The sequence below is a fragment of the Ambystoma mexicanum genome, chromosome 11, assembly GCF_040938575.1.
Source record: "Ambystoma mexicanum isolate Mex_15411 chromosome 11, UKY_AmexF1_1, whole genome shotgun sequence".
Classification (NCBI taxonomy): domain Eukaryota; kingdom Metazoa; phylum Chordata; class Amphibia; order Caudata; family Ambystomatidae; genus Ambystoma; species Ambystoma mexicanum.
In genome coordinates this window covers 57,993,055-58,006,403 of record NC_090934.1, presented here as the reverse complement: position 1 = coordinate 58,006,403, position 13,349 = coordinate 57,993,055, and the positions used below count along the sequence as shown (strand labels likewise).

At 47.4% G+C, this 13,349-nt stretch overlaps 1 protein-coding gene across 1 annotated transcript in view; it reads left to right on the top strand.

The window, feature by feature from the left end:
• The window catches only part of KCNQ4 (potassium voltage-gated channel subfamily Q member 4), an 899,641-nt gene that overhangs the window by 671,629 nt on the left and 214,663 nt on the right, over positions 1-13,349 (top strand). The window contains exon 4 of the mRNA XM_069622544.1: positions 11,491-11,666. Coding sequence (XP_069478645.1) covers positions 11,491-11,666 — 176 coding nt within the window. The remainder of the gene's footprint in view (positions 1-11,490; positions 11,667-13,349) is intronic.

Sequence of the window (13,349 nt, the reverse complement as noted above, 5' to 3'; positions counted from 1 at the left end):
GCTGCAAACAGGGCAGGTTTTCAGGGTATCTCTCATTAATATTCATAGACCACATTTGCATGGATTTTAGAATGAATGTATGACTGTTTCGTGAGTATTAACATGGGGGATCCTGAAACCCGACATGTTTGCCGCCTTTGAGGTCTAGCGCTCAACACCCCTCTGCCCGGCCCTCGCTCCGCCAAGCAGTAGTAGACCCATATACAAGAAAGAAACACACGGCTTAGTCTTCTTAGTCTTCCCTTAGCAGGCTGAAGGAGACTGGCTAGAACATGAGAGTGGGAGATGGCAACTGCCCAGCTCACCTGAAGACTCCCTGGGCTGCCAAATATAGTCTGGAGGAGACAGACCAGCCATTCAGTGCCGGAAATATGAATTCCATGCAGACGGTGTTCTGGAAGAGAAGACTAAAAGAAAGGGGCCCTTTCACATTTCTTAAGAGCTAAAATCCCAGGCCAAGCACAGTGTCATGCTCCGTAATCGACTGAACTTTCAGAAATATGTCGACTCACGGCACAATCATGTAAGTGGTCTTGTATAGTGCCTGTCTGCCACTCTGAGAACAGGGGTGGGGTTCAATAGTGGGACAGTGGGAAAGGCAGATGCAAAACTTGTGGTGTTAATTGCTGCAGGCCGGAAGTACCTGGTTCCTGTGCGCCAATCTACTTTCTACGGGTATGATGAGGAAACGTGGGCGTATATTATCTTTAGAGAGGAGCCCGGAGCGCTTTGGGTCTGGGGAGCCGCTCATGTTAGAGAATGCGACATGGCTAAAGAGGAGAGCTTTGTCGTGGCTCAGTTAGTGTTGATGTGCTAACGAATAGGCCTGTGGTGGCCCTCTGTGGGGGGATTGTGTGTGTAGTGTAAAGTCATAGGCGATCTTAGAGGGGAGTCGGTTAGTCAGGAGAAGGCCGGATTAGGTATTACAAGACAAAATACACAGCAACCCTGCACTCCTACCCCTTACCATTTGATGACGGGTCCCATTTCTCGAGCTTCCAATCTCCATCTCACTCTCTTTGTAGCTCTCTCTCTCTCGCGCTCTCTCTCTCTCTCTCTCTCTCTCTCTCTCTCTCTCTCTAGCTCTATTTTCTTCTTCCTAGCTCCATCTCTCTCTCTCTTGTTTGCTCTTTCTCTGTCTCTAATAGATACATTATATCCCATGAAGAACAAAACAAATGCCTGCGAGTTACAGATGAGGGAAAGGGGTGGTGCGGAAACTCCGACAGTACCGTAACCTGCTTAGTCTTATGTGAGGAAGTAATTTAAGGTTCAGGAGGGCAGCTTAATATTTGAGGGCTTTGTCACTCAGTTCAACTTGCTTAGTTTGTTGGTTACCATGCTGAGGGATGCATTAAATCTTTCTGGTACATGCTCAGGTGCTACGCTCAGTGCTCTGCTGGGACTTTGGCACGTCAAGGCAGGGCAAATCGTTTGTCAGGCTTTTTCAGGGGATTGGTCGTGGCCAGGGGAGTTGCTAGGTCTGGAAATGACCCGGGGTAAGCTGATGCCAGAACTGTTGGGACTGGGGGCTAGCTAGTCTTTTGGCTGTAGCTCCTGAGATTCTATCCGGGCTACAACCAAAAGATCAGGGGCTATAGCCCCCTTAGCCCACCCCTAGCAACGCCCCTGGTCGTGGCAGGGGACAGAATCCATGCACATTTCACACACAGGTCTAACCTGCTGTCTCCCACAAGCCCCAGACTCTACTCTCACCATCCAAAATTAAACCTATCCCTGGTACCAACCGCCACATCACACCAGGGTTTGGCGCGGCACCAGGTGTTTGGTATCAGAGTGATGTTACAGCCCCCACAGGGGATTCTTCATGAGGAAACAAGCAGAAAAGATGGAAGGTGGGGTGTGGAATCCACACTAAAGATTGTACAGCACCTTGGGAGTCGGGACGACTGCAGGATGGTGAAGAGTATTGTACTGGCAGTGACAAAGAGGAGTTTTGATGGTTTTGGATGTGATAGATCACCATAAATCTTCAATCTCCAGTGTGCAGTCTCTCTGGCTCCTTGCGATCTCAGAGTCTTGCAGGATGAATTCTTTACTTGTGCCACTGTTAAATGATGTGACCGGGGCAAAAAAGCCATGCTTTATCAGACAGGTTTTAAAGCCTATCCTTACAAGGGGTCACCTGGAGCCAGGGAAGTTACAGGTTCACCCATTGACAGCTATTTACACTACAGAAGAGAAGTAGAAGGAGCAAGGCTGTCGGGATGTCTTTCTGAAGGAAGTGGCGTATTTTGTTAGGTGTTCTCTTACATTGACAACTTTTACACAGGCTGGTAAGATGTCTTAGGCAAATGTTTGCGAGGGCAGTAGAAAGTAGCCCAAACTGGCTCCAAAACTGGGTAGCTGGTGTGTGCCCGCTGTGACCAGAAATAAAAAATGGCACACTGGCCACCCTCTGTCTCATGCTAAATGAGCTGAGAAATGTAAACAAGGGATGTGCAACACAAAGACAAAACTTTCATCTCCCTGAAAATTGAGCAAAACAGCATTTGAGTGGATTCCTATGGTCCCCCTGGGATGTTCACTTGTGCCCCCCTTCTTGCACACAGGTGTTGCCTGTTTTGCTTGATTCTTCTACCCTGCTCCCCTTGCCTCCCCCGTGTCCAGCCTACTTCTGCAGGAGTCTGTCCTGATACATTCTGGTTTCATCATCACTGTCTTGTGGCCAATGCTGGATTTGACTTTTATGGACTTCATTGATTCACGGTGCGTCACCCTTTCTCAACTCTCATGCTGGACTTCCTTTGCATCTTGTACTCATGGTGGCCCTGAATCATGCTGTTCCCATCTTTATCTTGTATCTTGATGTGCAACATTATGTGTTACTACTGACTTCTGCAATTGTGTTCGCTCTCCCCTCTTCCTTCTCCACTCTTTTTGACTGCTTACTCTCTGTTCTCTCCTCCTCTCCCTTTCTCCCATTCCCCTCCTCACCTTACTTTCTTCTATGCACTTACTCTATCAGAATTGTCCCTGGACCTAGTATGATAGCAACCTTGTCTTTCTCCCGCCCCCTCCCCTTACATGGTCCCCCCCTGCACCCCTATCTGAAATGTCGTCAGGCCTAGTATGATAGTCACTTGTTTTCGTTCCTCCCCTCCATTTCTGCACCCCTCTCACTCACCTTTTATGTTTCTCCGGCTCTACCAGAAATGTTGTCCGGCCTAGTACGGTAGTCACCTGTCTGTTTCCATTTCCTTCACACTCTCCTCTCCATCCCTTATCTATGTCGTAGCTCTTGCACTATCTGAAATGTCGTCAAGCCCAGTGTGATAGTTAATTTCACAGCCTTACTGTTCATGGCCTGTAAGAATGTTATTGTATTTTCCTTTGTTCCCTTCATTGCCTTGAAGCGCTTTGAAACACATTGTGTATAGGCGCTATATAAATAAACTATCATATAATATCTTATCATAGGATTAGCTAATTTGTAAATCCCTGGTTTACTCTGTGAACTGGGTATGGGGTTGTAGAATGCTGTCTATAAGAGCTCTGTTAGCCTATCATGCCCAGTGCAGAGACCTATAGACATATACACATGGAACTCAAAGACCTAGCTTTTAGGTCACTGTAAATTCAGCAAAACAGCATTTGAAGGCATAGGGTCAGTCATTATGTAAATGCCTTGACTACTGTGCAAGCTGAGTTTAGGGTTGTAGAATGCTGCCGGCAAGAGCTATTTTTCTGTACTTCGACCTATATATGACATATATATACGTTTGGACCCAGCTCTCAAACACAAAAACACACACACACACACACACACACTCACACACACATTTATATTTTCTCAGTGTACCGGTCATCACAAAAGTGACCTAAAAGTACCTGTGCAATGCGCCTTACGTTACATCAACGGTGGGCAGAAACACAGTGCAGACAGGGTACTGGGGCAGCCTCAGATCTCTCACAGTGCATTACTACCCACGCTTACAACATATAAGCATGCAAATGAAAAGAAACAACCCAGAGTCCCAAATAAATTATCGTGGTTCTAACTTCCTGTGTGGACTTGCCATCTGGCAATGGTGAATCCCCCTGGATTTTTTGATTTTTTATTGACAGAAAGAATGATTCAGGTTCACTTTTGTGAGGCACAGCGCATCTGCCCAACTTTGGCAGATCTGCGTGAACAGGCAGAGAAGCAGGTGCAGGGGGTAGCATCAGGGATGTTCCGGGTGTTCTGGGAGAATGGTCTCCGGTGCAATGATCCCAAGACTTCTGGGGCAGGCCAGCCTGTGTTTGGTGGTTCCCAGTGCCACAGAAGCTTCCTTTGGAACTTGGCTCATGAAATTCTATTGGCAGGTCATCATGGATTGACGAAGACTGCAGATAGGATGTCTGACCACTTCAATTGCCCCCAGATGGGGTCAAAGATAATATATTTGTGTCCCATCCTGCCACCATTGGCAAGCATCCATTAAGGCTGGCGGCACCACCAAGACACCCATAAATTCACTTCCCCTGCTTGGGCAGTCTTTGAGACGATAAGCGTAGAGATTGAGGGTCCTTTGGATCTGCAAACCTCCTCAGGAAACTGGTATATCTTGGTTGTGGTTGATCATGCCACCCGGTACCCAGAGGCTGTCCACCAGGGGAGCATGAAAGCCTGTGTTGATGCAAAGGCTCTCATTGGGATATTCTCTCACTTGGGATTCACTAAAGAAGTAATTTATGACAGGGGATCCAATGTCATATCAGAAGGCAAGTTGGGATGAATGTGGAGTAACCTACAAGTTCTCCATGGCCTTTCGCCTACAAACCAACGTGCTTGTGGAGCGGTTCAACAAAACCCTCAATGGCATGAGAGGCAGCTTGGGAGAGCCCCTCAGGAAAAAGTGGGATATTTATCTGCCATGCCCCCTGTTCTCCTACCGGGAGGTGCCACAAAACGATGTTGGGTTCAGTCACTTCGAGCTCCTGTTTGGCTATCCCATTAGGGGGCTGCTAAGTCTAGTGTGGGAAGGATGGGAGTGGAATCCCCAAACTCGTGCCTGTGACATAGTGGACTATGTTCTTGATATTCATTGCAAGTTGGCTAAGTACAGGAAACTGAGCACCCAGAACCAGAAGGCAAGTCAAGAGCTCCTGAAGCACTGGCATGACCCGATGGCCACCATGACGGTGTCCATGCCAGGCCAGGTGGTCTGGATGATGAAGCCCGTCAAGCCCAGTGCCACGCATGACAAGTGGTCTGTGTACTATGTGGTGCTGGAAAGGATCAGTGTGGTTAACTACCTCATTGATGCTAAGCCAGATGCATCGGGTCTTCCATGTCAACAGGCTCTAACCCCATTACAGACTGGATGACTTAGTCATGACTCTGGTTATGGATTATGAGACTGAAGAGGAGATGTATCCCCTTCCTCAACTTGTTACATGCAGAGCTCACTGACGGGTCCCTCCAGGGAGTTCAAATATTTACAGATGTAGCGAATTTCAAAGCTAGGAATGTCAGCGGCTGCTGGATCTGTTTGCCGGACTGTTCTCAATGACTCCTAGAAGACTGATTGGTGCGTCCATGATATCGACATGGGAAAAAGTAGACTGGGGAAGAGTAGGATTCACTGGATGTCCGGCAAGGTCAAAGATATCATAAAGAACAAAGTCTGAAGGATCTTGAAGTTGGGGGTGATTGAGGCATTGCACAGCCTCTGGGCTAGCCCAGTGGTACTGGTCCCTAACAATACCAGTAGCTGGAAAACTAAGGTTGGCTTTTGTGTGGATTATTGGGAGCTCAACTGAGTCAAGACCGATGCACACCCCATCTTTCAGGCAGACAAACTCATTGACCGGTTAGGTGTTACTAAATTCATGTGTACCTTTGACCTCATGGCAGGGTACTGGCAAGTCAGCCTGATCGATCATGCTAAGTAGAGGTCTGCATTCGCCACCCTGGTCAGGCACTACTAGTTAATGGTTATGCCCTTTGGATTAAAGAATGCCATGGCCACCTTTCATAGGCTTGTGAAGCAGGTCCTAACAGGGCTGTAAAACTTCAGCGTAGACTACCTAGACGACATGGCAGTATTCAGCAACACCCGTGAAGACCATTTATCCCATCTGGAACAGGTCCTTTAAGCGATGCAGAAGGCCCGCTTGACTATCACGGCATCCAAGTGCCAGATAGCCCAGGATAATGTGACATACTTAGGTCACCAAGTAGGTGGGGAAAGACGCAGCCTCTCCAGGCCAAAGTCCAGGCAGTGAAGGATTGGGATATCCCCACCACCCAGATTCAAATGGGGTCTTCCACGAGCTCACAGGTTATCACCAGCCATTTATTATGGGGCATTGGACCCTTGCCCTTCCCTTAAATTATGTCACATCCGAGAAACTGTAAAAAAAGGTCACCTAGACTCATGCCAGACAGCCGTCCTTAGAGGTTAAAGGATGGCCTGTGCCAGGCCCAGTTTTGAAAATCCTGGATTTTGGGCAAGAGTCTATAATCCAGACAGATGCTTGTGAATTTGGCATCAGTGCAGTAATAGCGCAAGTGAACTCAGAAGCAGTAGAACAACCGTGTGCATACCTGAGTGCACACTTGTGTAAGTGAGAGTGCATCTGGGCAACCACTGAGAAGGAGGTGTTTGCGGTAGTTTGGATGGTAAGCAAATTGGAACCCTAGTAATTGGTTATCACTTCACTGTCCAAACTGACCATAGACCTCTGAGGTGGGTATGGCAATGCATGGAGAGAACCCTGAGTTACTGTGTTGGACCACATCCTTAAAGGGATTGGCAATGGGCATCCAACACAAACCTGGGTCGCAGCGTTCCAGTCCAGATGGCCTCCGTCAGTTCTTTCACCAGGAGGATGAGCCAGGCCCTTAAAAAGGTGAGTCTCAATCTTTATGCCTGGAGGGCATGTGAGGAACGGCCATCTGGCAAGGGTGCACATCTCTGGCTTTTTACATACTTATTCAAAAATAGAATGATGAGGGTAATTCCATCTCAGAAAGAGGTAGTCTGTCTTGCCATATAAGAAGCCTGATCCGCGGCATCTGCTCTACTCATGGCACTGAGCGGGTTTGTAGGTCACGAGATGCCCACTTGATGGCATCAAACAGACAGCAAAGTCAGGGCAGCAGAGAGGCAGAATTTAAGATATGCCCCTCTGTACCCAAAACGCTGATGATCATAAGTCGCCCATTCTGGAAGGCAGGGTAAACTCTAAATAAAAGCTATGCCAATGTTTAGGCATAGTGCATGGTAGTACCCATAATCACGACCACCACATTCCTAATTATATCGCACATGTGTCAGCTCCTCTGAGTCAGTTCTGCTGTGGAAAGTGATGTGTTTTCTGGTCAGCCGAGTGTAACCCGCCAAATGACAGGACAGGAACCTGGAGGGCAATGCCTCTCCTTTATCTCTTTGTGAGGGCAGGTAAGACCCTTCACCTGAGACAGACGCACAGCAGACAGCTGTCCTGGGCATAGGTATCAAGGGAGCACTTTCCTGTCCCCTCCACTTCCTCTGGAGGAAAGCACTTTGGGTGTGGCATCAACAGGGCAAAGTTCACTCCGTTCCAGAGCGGGGATTGGATCACTAAGGCAGACTAGCTTTAGTCCAATCACCTGAGAACCTTTGTCCTTATAAAGAAGGGTTCTTCCACCCTTTAGCAGATTCGGTCTGTTTCTCTCGGATCCTTTAAGGCTGCAGATGAATTCTGAAGATCTCATTGGACTTCCTTTGGGAGAGTTGTAGTCTCAAAAATCCCTCCGTCTCAGGTGAAGAAAGTATCATCCAGGACAGTAGGAATATCTGTCCCCTACCACTCCGAGCGCACGTCGAGAGTAACCTCTGATATGGATCAGGACCTAGCACTCTGCACCAGAATCTCCTGAGCTGGAAGAGCAGACCCTAAATGGAACCATCCAATTTTCGAATCCCCCTGTTTGGGCCTCACAGCAACCGGGGGACCAGACCAACCGAAGCTCCCTATCTACCACACAGAACTGGTTGCTCCATGTTCACCATACCTGGAAGAAGTGCTGGTTGCTGTGCTCCTCCACCACATCGAACATGATTTGCACCTTCGACCAGCTCGCCACTGCATTGTGTCCCAGCCGAAACTTGTCACCTGGTAAGCCCGAAGCAACTTCTCAATGCTGGGACCCAAACCAAATGACTGGAGAGTCACATGTCCAATCTAACTGGGGGTTACAACCATGGCTCAGCCAGCTGGCAATTAAACTTCTGCCTCATTGATAGCACATTGACGCACCCTAGATCACCACTTCGACAACCGCCACCCGCCTACTCAAACTGCTGGAACTGGGACTGCCCTGACATGGATCTTTGAGAGACTCCCTTCTATCTCACTGAGCACCCACATTCCCCCCTACTCAACACCTGCTTGCTGCATCGGCCTCCAGGATCCTATGTTCCCAAACTTAGCCTGATCAGCTCACATCTATGTTTGACCTCGGGTCGGAGTGTGTCAGCCCACCAAGAACTAAATCCAGGTACTCTCCTCTCTTGACTCACCCCACGGTCCACTGGGACCCTAGAGACTGGTTAGGTCATAATTGCTCCTGTTTTCACCAAGATATCCTTTTTCTGGTTAATAATTTACCTGCCACCTCTGGGACTATGCTCAGAGCGCTAATTTCTACAGTCTGTTGCATCTTTGCTGTTCTTCGTGCGGGGTGGGTTGTTGTACAGTTGTTTCTATTTGTTCTATGTGCAGATGGTGTGTTTGATTAAAGTGTTGAAATAAACCTTCATTGGACATTCTTTTTATTTTGGACTGTGATAATGTGTTGTTTGAGTCACTACTGGTTCAATTTACCATCCTCTTAAGAGCATAACCTCCCCTCGGCCCATATTACCACAAAAGACCAAGGAGGTATAACTCTTAACGGTCCCTGTGTTACCTTTATACATTGAGTTGTGTTTTGTTTTGTAGAAGTGAGAGGGCTGAGCGGGCCACTTTACCCCTACTCATCCTTGAACTCCTGCGAGGCAGAATCCAATTTGTCACACTCCCAATTCACCACATTATTTGAAGTGAGGGACGATGACATCAACATCCTGATAAGGATTACGAAAGCCCCATCCACACCAACTTTCCAATGCTCAGACTCAATCATTAAAAACACATCACACCACTTGCCTGGCTCATCTCCAAACCATGTGACCTATTAAAGTGATAGACCCTGAAACAAGCCAAACTCATACCGCTATTGTAAGAGACCAATGCAGGCCACACAGACCTTTCCAACTATCAACCAATACCTAACTTACCTTTCTTAGTTTGAATCTTAGAATTAATAGCTGCCTCACACCACTAGCGTTGGGGCAGAGCAGCGATCTCTTCCATAGCAGAGAGATAGCTTTCAAATCTCAGTGTTGAAAGGAGGCAACCTTGATTGCCACCAAGGAATCCATTCTTCAATTGATGGATAACACCCAACGAGGAGAATTAATAGCCCGCGATCTTTCAGCAGCTTATGGCACTTGTGTACAGGCAAATTATAAATGCCATATCATATCATATCATGGTGGTGAATATAGAATTCTCCTAAATAGGCCCCACCTCAGGTTCAGTATAAATGGCACAGTTGTGAAGTAGATCAAACCCTACCTCAACTGACCCTGAAGAAGGCAGCCTTATACAGAGGGCAAAGCCGAAACAAGTTGGTTTTTCATGTCAATTAATTAAAGAAATGCCTGTATGTGGACAGGCCTGATTCTTTGAATAGTTGTACTTGTTTTGGAAGCCTTATTGTTTTACAGGTTTGTTTACATGTCTTTGTACCTGGCGGTAGTTTTTTACACTCCACATATCAGTGTTATGCACATGTAATTGTAATTAGTGAGGGCGTTTCAGTCCAAAGACTTTGAAAGACAAACATGTCATGATTGTTTTAGTTCTTTTTCATTAAAAATAGGGCATCAATTCTTTCATGCGCTCTGCGTCCTACGGTCGGTGTCTAAACTGTGTTATTACCAATATACACTGACTCATTTCATTTTTGGAGACACGTACTTTGTTGATTTTATTATATACATGTTCCCCCCCAGAGTATCATTCCTTTGCGTTATATGTTATTAACCCTTGATACTGGGTGTAAAGTGGGGTCCTCCTGTCTAGAGCAGCAACTCCTTTCACAAGGGAAGATCATCTCAGGTGGAGCTCTGGAAGGTCCCATCTCTGACAACCTCCCTAGCATGCGCGTAACCGCAAGGACCTTCTCTAGTACATGGTAGCTTAATACTTATATAACCCTCGACTAATCATATGTGTGACATAAACTATATGGTTCCAGATCTATCCTGAGTGCACAAAACTTTCCATTCCAAGTCCCCCAAAACCCTTCTGACATCACCCCATCCGCCTAGCCACCATACACAGCTGGATGCCACGGGACAAACTTTGCTTCAGCTAAAGCAAAACAGAAATGATAAACTTTGATTGCCCACCAACACCTTACAGGCCCTTAGATTGGATGCCCAGCATGGGCACAGCCCCTGCCCGACTCTCAGGCAATGATTAAAACCTATGAAAACTGCTCGACACCTCCCAGTAATTCACCCTGAACCCCGCAGGACCCCCACCATTAATGCTCATCTCTAAAATCACTCTTTAAAAAAAACCTTGCTCTTCTTATATTATTATTATAATTAGGGCATGTATTGAGCAGGTACCAGGCTTCGGGAAAGTATGGAGTGCTTTACAATCATAGGGGGAAGAACATGGCGAGGGGAAGCAGAGCACACAGGAGCAATCCAAGGGAGAAGGGTTCCATGTGTTAATATCCCCATAGAAATATTGCAATACAAAAATATCGCCATACTAAAATATCGCCATATTTTTCCAGCGATATTGAGCCATGGAACCTGCAGGGGGCATCCCCGCAACTCCGGTCCCATTTACCCCATAAATGATCCCCACCAATAAGATCGCCTATGGCCTTACCTCACAACCCTATATGTGGCGATCTTATTGGTGGGGATAATATTACCAGATTCCGGGAGAAGGGAGCTAACAGCGGGAGCCACAGGGAGAACAGGCAATGTGGCAGCAAGGGATCTACAATCAACCAGAAGAGGAAACAAGGGAAAGTGGATCACCCTGTCTCGGACCTAGGTGTTAGGGAGGGGATTAAATCACAATGTGGAGTTTATGTAAGCTGTAGTCATACGCCTACTCAATTACTGCAACAGCATCCTGCTGCACTTGCATAAATCAAAACATACTCCTCCCCTGCCCTCTGCACTTTCCCCCTTCCCCTCTCCCCTGCACTTGCGCGTTCTCAATGTCACTGGGACTAGTGTGATCATTGTTTTTGTTCGTCCCTTGTAAGCTTCCCTTGCCGCGTCCTGAAACACTTGTGTATGGGCGCGAAATAAATGAAATATCATATCATATCCCATAAATAATAAATGCCCTTGCCCTTGCGCTGTGCCTTGCTCATTGACTCATTCATTCACTCCCGGTTTTCTTCCTCCCTTGCAGATTTCATCGTCTTCATCGCCTCACTAGCTGTCATTGCGGCAGGCACGCAAGGGAACATCTTTGCCACCTCGGCGCTCCGCAGCATGCGCTTCCTACAGATCCTACGCATGGTGCGGATGGACCGGCGTGGCGGCACCTGGAAGCTGCTGGGTTCTGTCGTCTATGCACACAGTAAGGTGAGGGGTGTGCACGCTCACAAGGCCACGCTGCTTCTTTTACACCAGGGGTGTTGCTAGGTCTGGGGCTACGCTAATGTCGTGACTGTTGTGACTCGGGGCTAGCTAGCCTTTAATTGTAGCCCATGAGCTTCTATCCGAGGGTACAACCAAAAGATCCGGGGCTATAGCCTCTCAGGCTCCCCTGGTAACGCCTCTGCTTCACAGAGCATGGGGAGAAGTGAACCTAAATGGGGTGAATCACCGCAGTTCTGGAGAAGGCCACCACTGTTGACCAAAAGTAAATTTATCACACTAGGTTCAAAGTGTACATTTTATGGAGGAGAGAGTCCAGAATCTGGGTCTCCCAATCAATGCTCAAAGAAAGGAGAGAGATGTTTACCACCGTCTCTGCATGTTGCCCCCCATCTTAGGAGTTCTAGATATGGGTGCATCTGCTCCTCTATGATGAAGCCTATTAATACATAGACATTCATGTTTCCTCTTCTGCTACACAACAGAAATGTACATGCAACGTTACAGCTGAATATGAAAACACAAACGCTGCTGATGACAAACCACTGCCCACTTGTCTCGCCTAAAATCACTGCTTCATCAACAAACGTGTTTCTTAAATTAACTTGAAACGCTGCTCTTTTGTAAATCCTGGCATTCCATACATGGAGCACTACAATAACCAGAATGCAATATGATGCAAACCTAAAAGCCAGGACTGGCTGATTATGTTACACCTGGAATGTTAAAATTGGGATTACTGCAGCATGTCCTGTGTGCTATAATACATTCAAGACTTAGAAGAGGCTGTGTGATACAGTCACCTGTGAGTAATCATTATTCACAATCTACATTTACAGTTCGATAGGTTCTTCAGATGTATTGTGCACCAAATAAGTGGCCATCAATCATTTCGTTTTAACATGTGATTCAGTTTAGTTAGGAGTAGACACAGATGGACAAGCAAACCCTGACCTTTGAATGGAACCACCTCAACCCCTCCCCCTGCCCCACTGCCCACCCTACCCAATGGCCCAAATCCAATCCTTAATAAAGTATAAACTTCCGCAAAAAGTCCTGGCCTGGCTGAAAAAGTCCCGATTCACCTCACTGTGGATGAAAAGGTGGTAGTGGTGGGGGGCAAACGGTGCTGACCTGCAGGGCTGAGAGAACACAGCAACCATTCTGTTGGGGTAGAAGAAGGGCTCATCAATGTGTGGCAATGGGGAGGTAAAATGCACTGGTGCAGCAGTGACCCCTACTGGTCATCCCGAGTGTGACACTAACTGATGTCCGAAAAGAGAATAATCACTGATACCAATGCACCTCTGACAACTAGTAGCACTGGATGAGATCCTGGCGGCAAATTAGGTCAATGGGGTACCTGGGCTATCTAGTGGCCAGTCACAGGATGGCAGCAGCCAGGGGTGTTGCTAGGTCTGGAAAAGGTCAGATGCTACGATAATGTCGGGACTGTCGGGACTGGGGGCTAGCAAGCCTTATGGTTGTCGCTCCTGAGATTCTATCCGGGGCTACAACCAGAAGACCAGGGGCTGACCCCCCGCGCCTAGCAATGCCTCTGACAACAGCTGAGGTCTTTAGGCATCAAACAGATAGTGAGAAAGCAGAGAATGGTGCATGTACAATCCAGAGGGAAATACCGTTCTCTGGCTCCATAACAGGCACTAG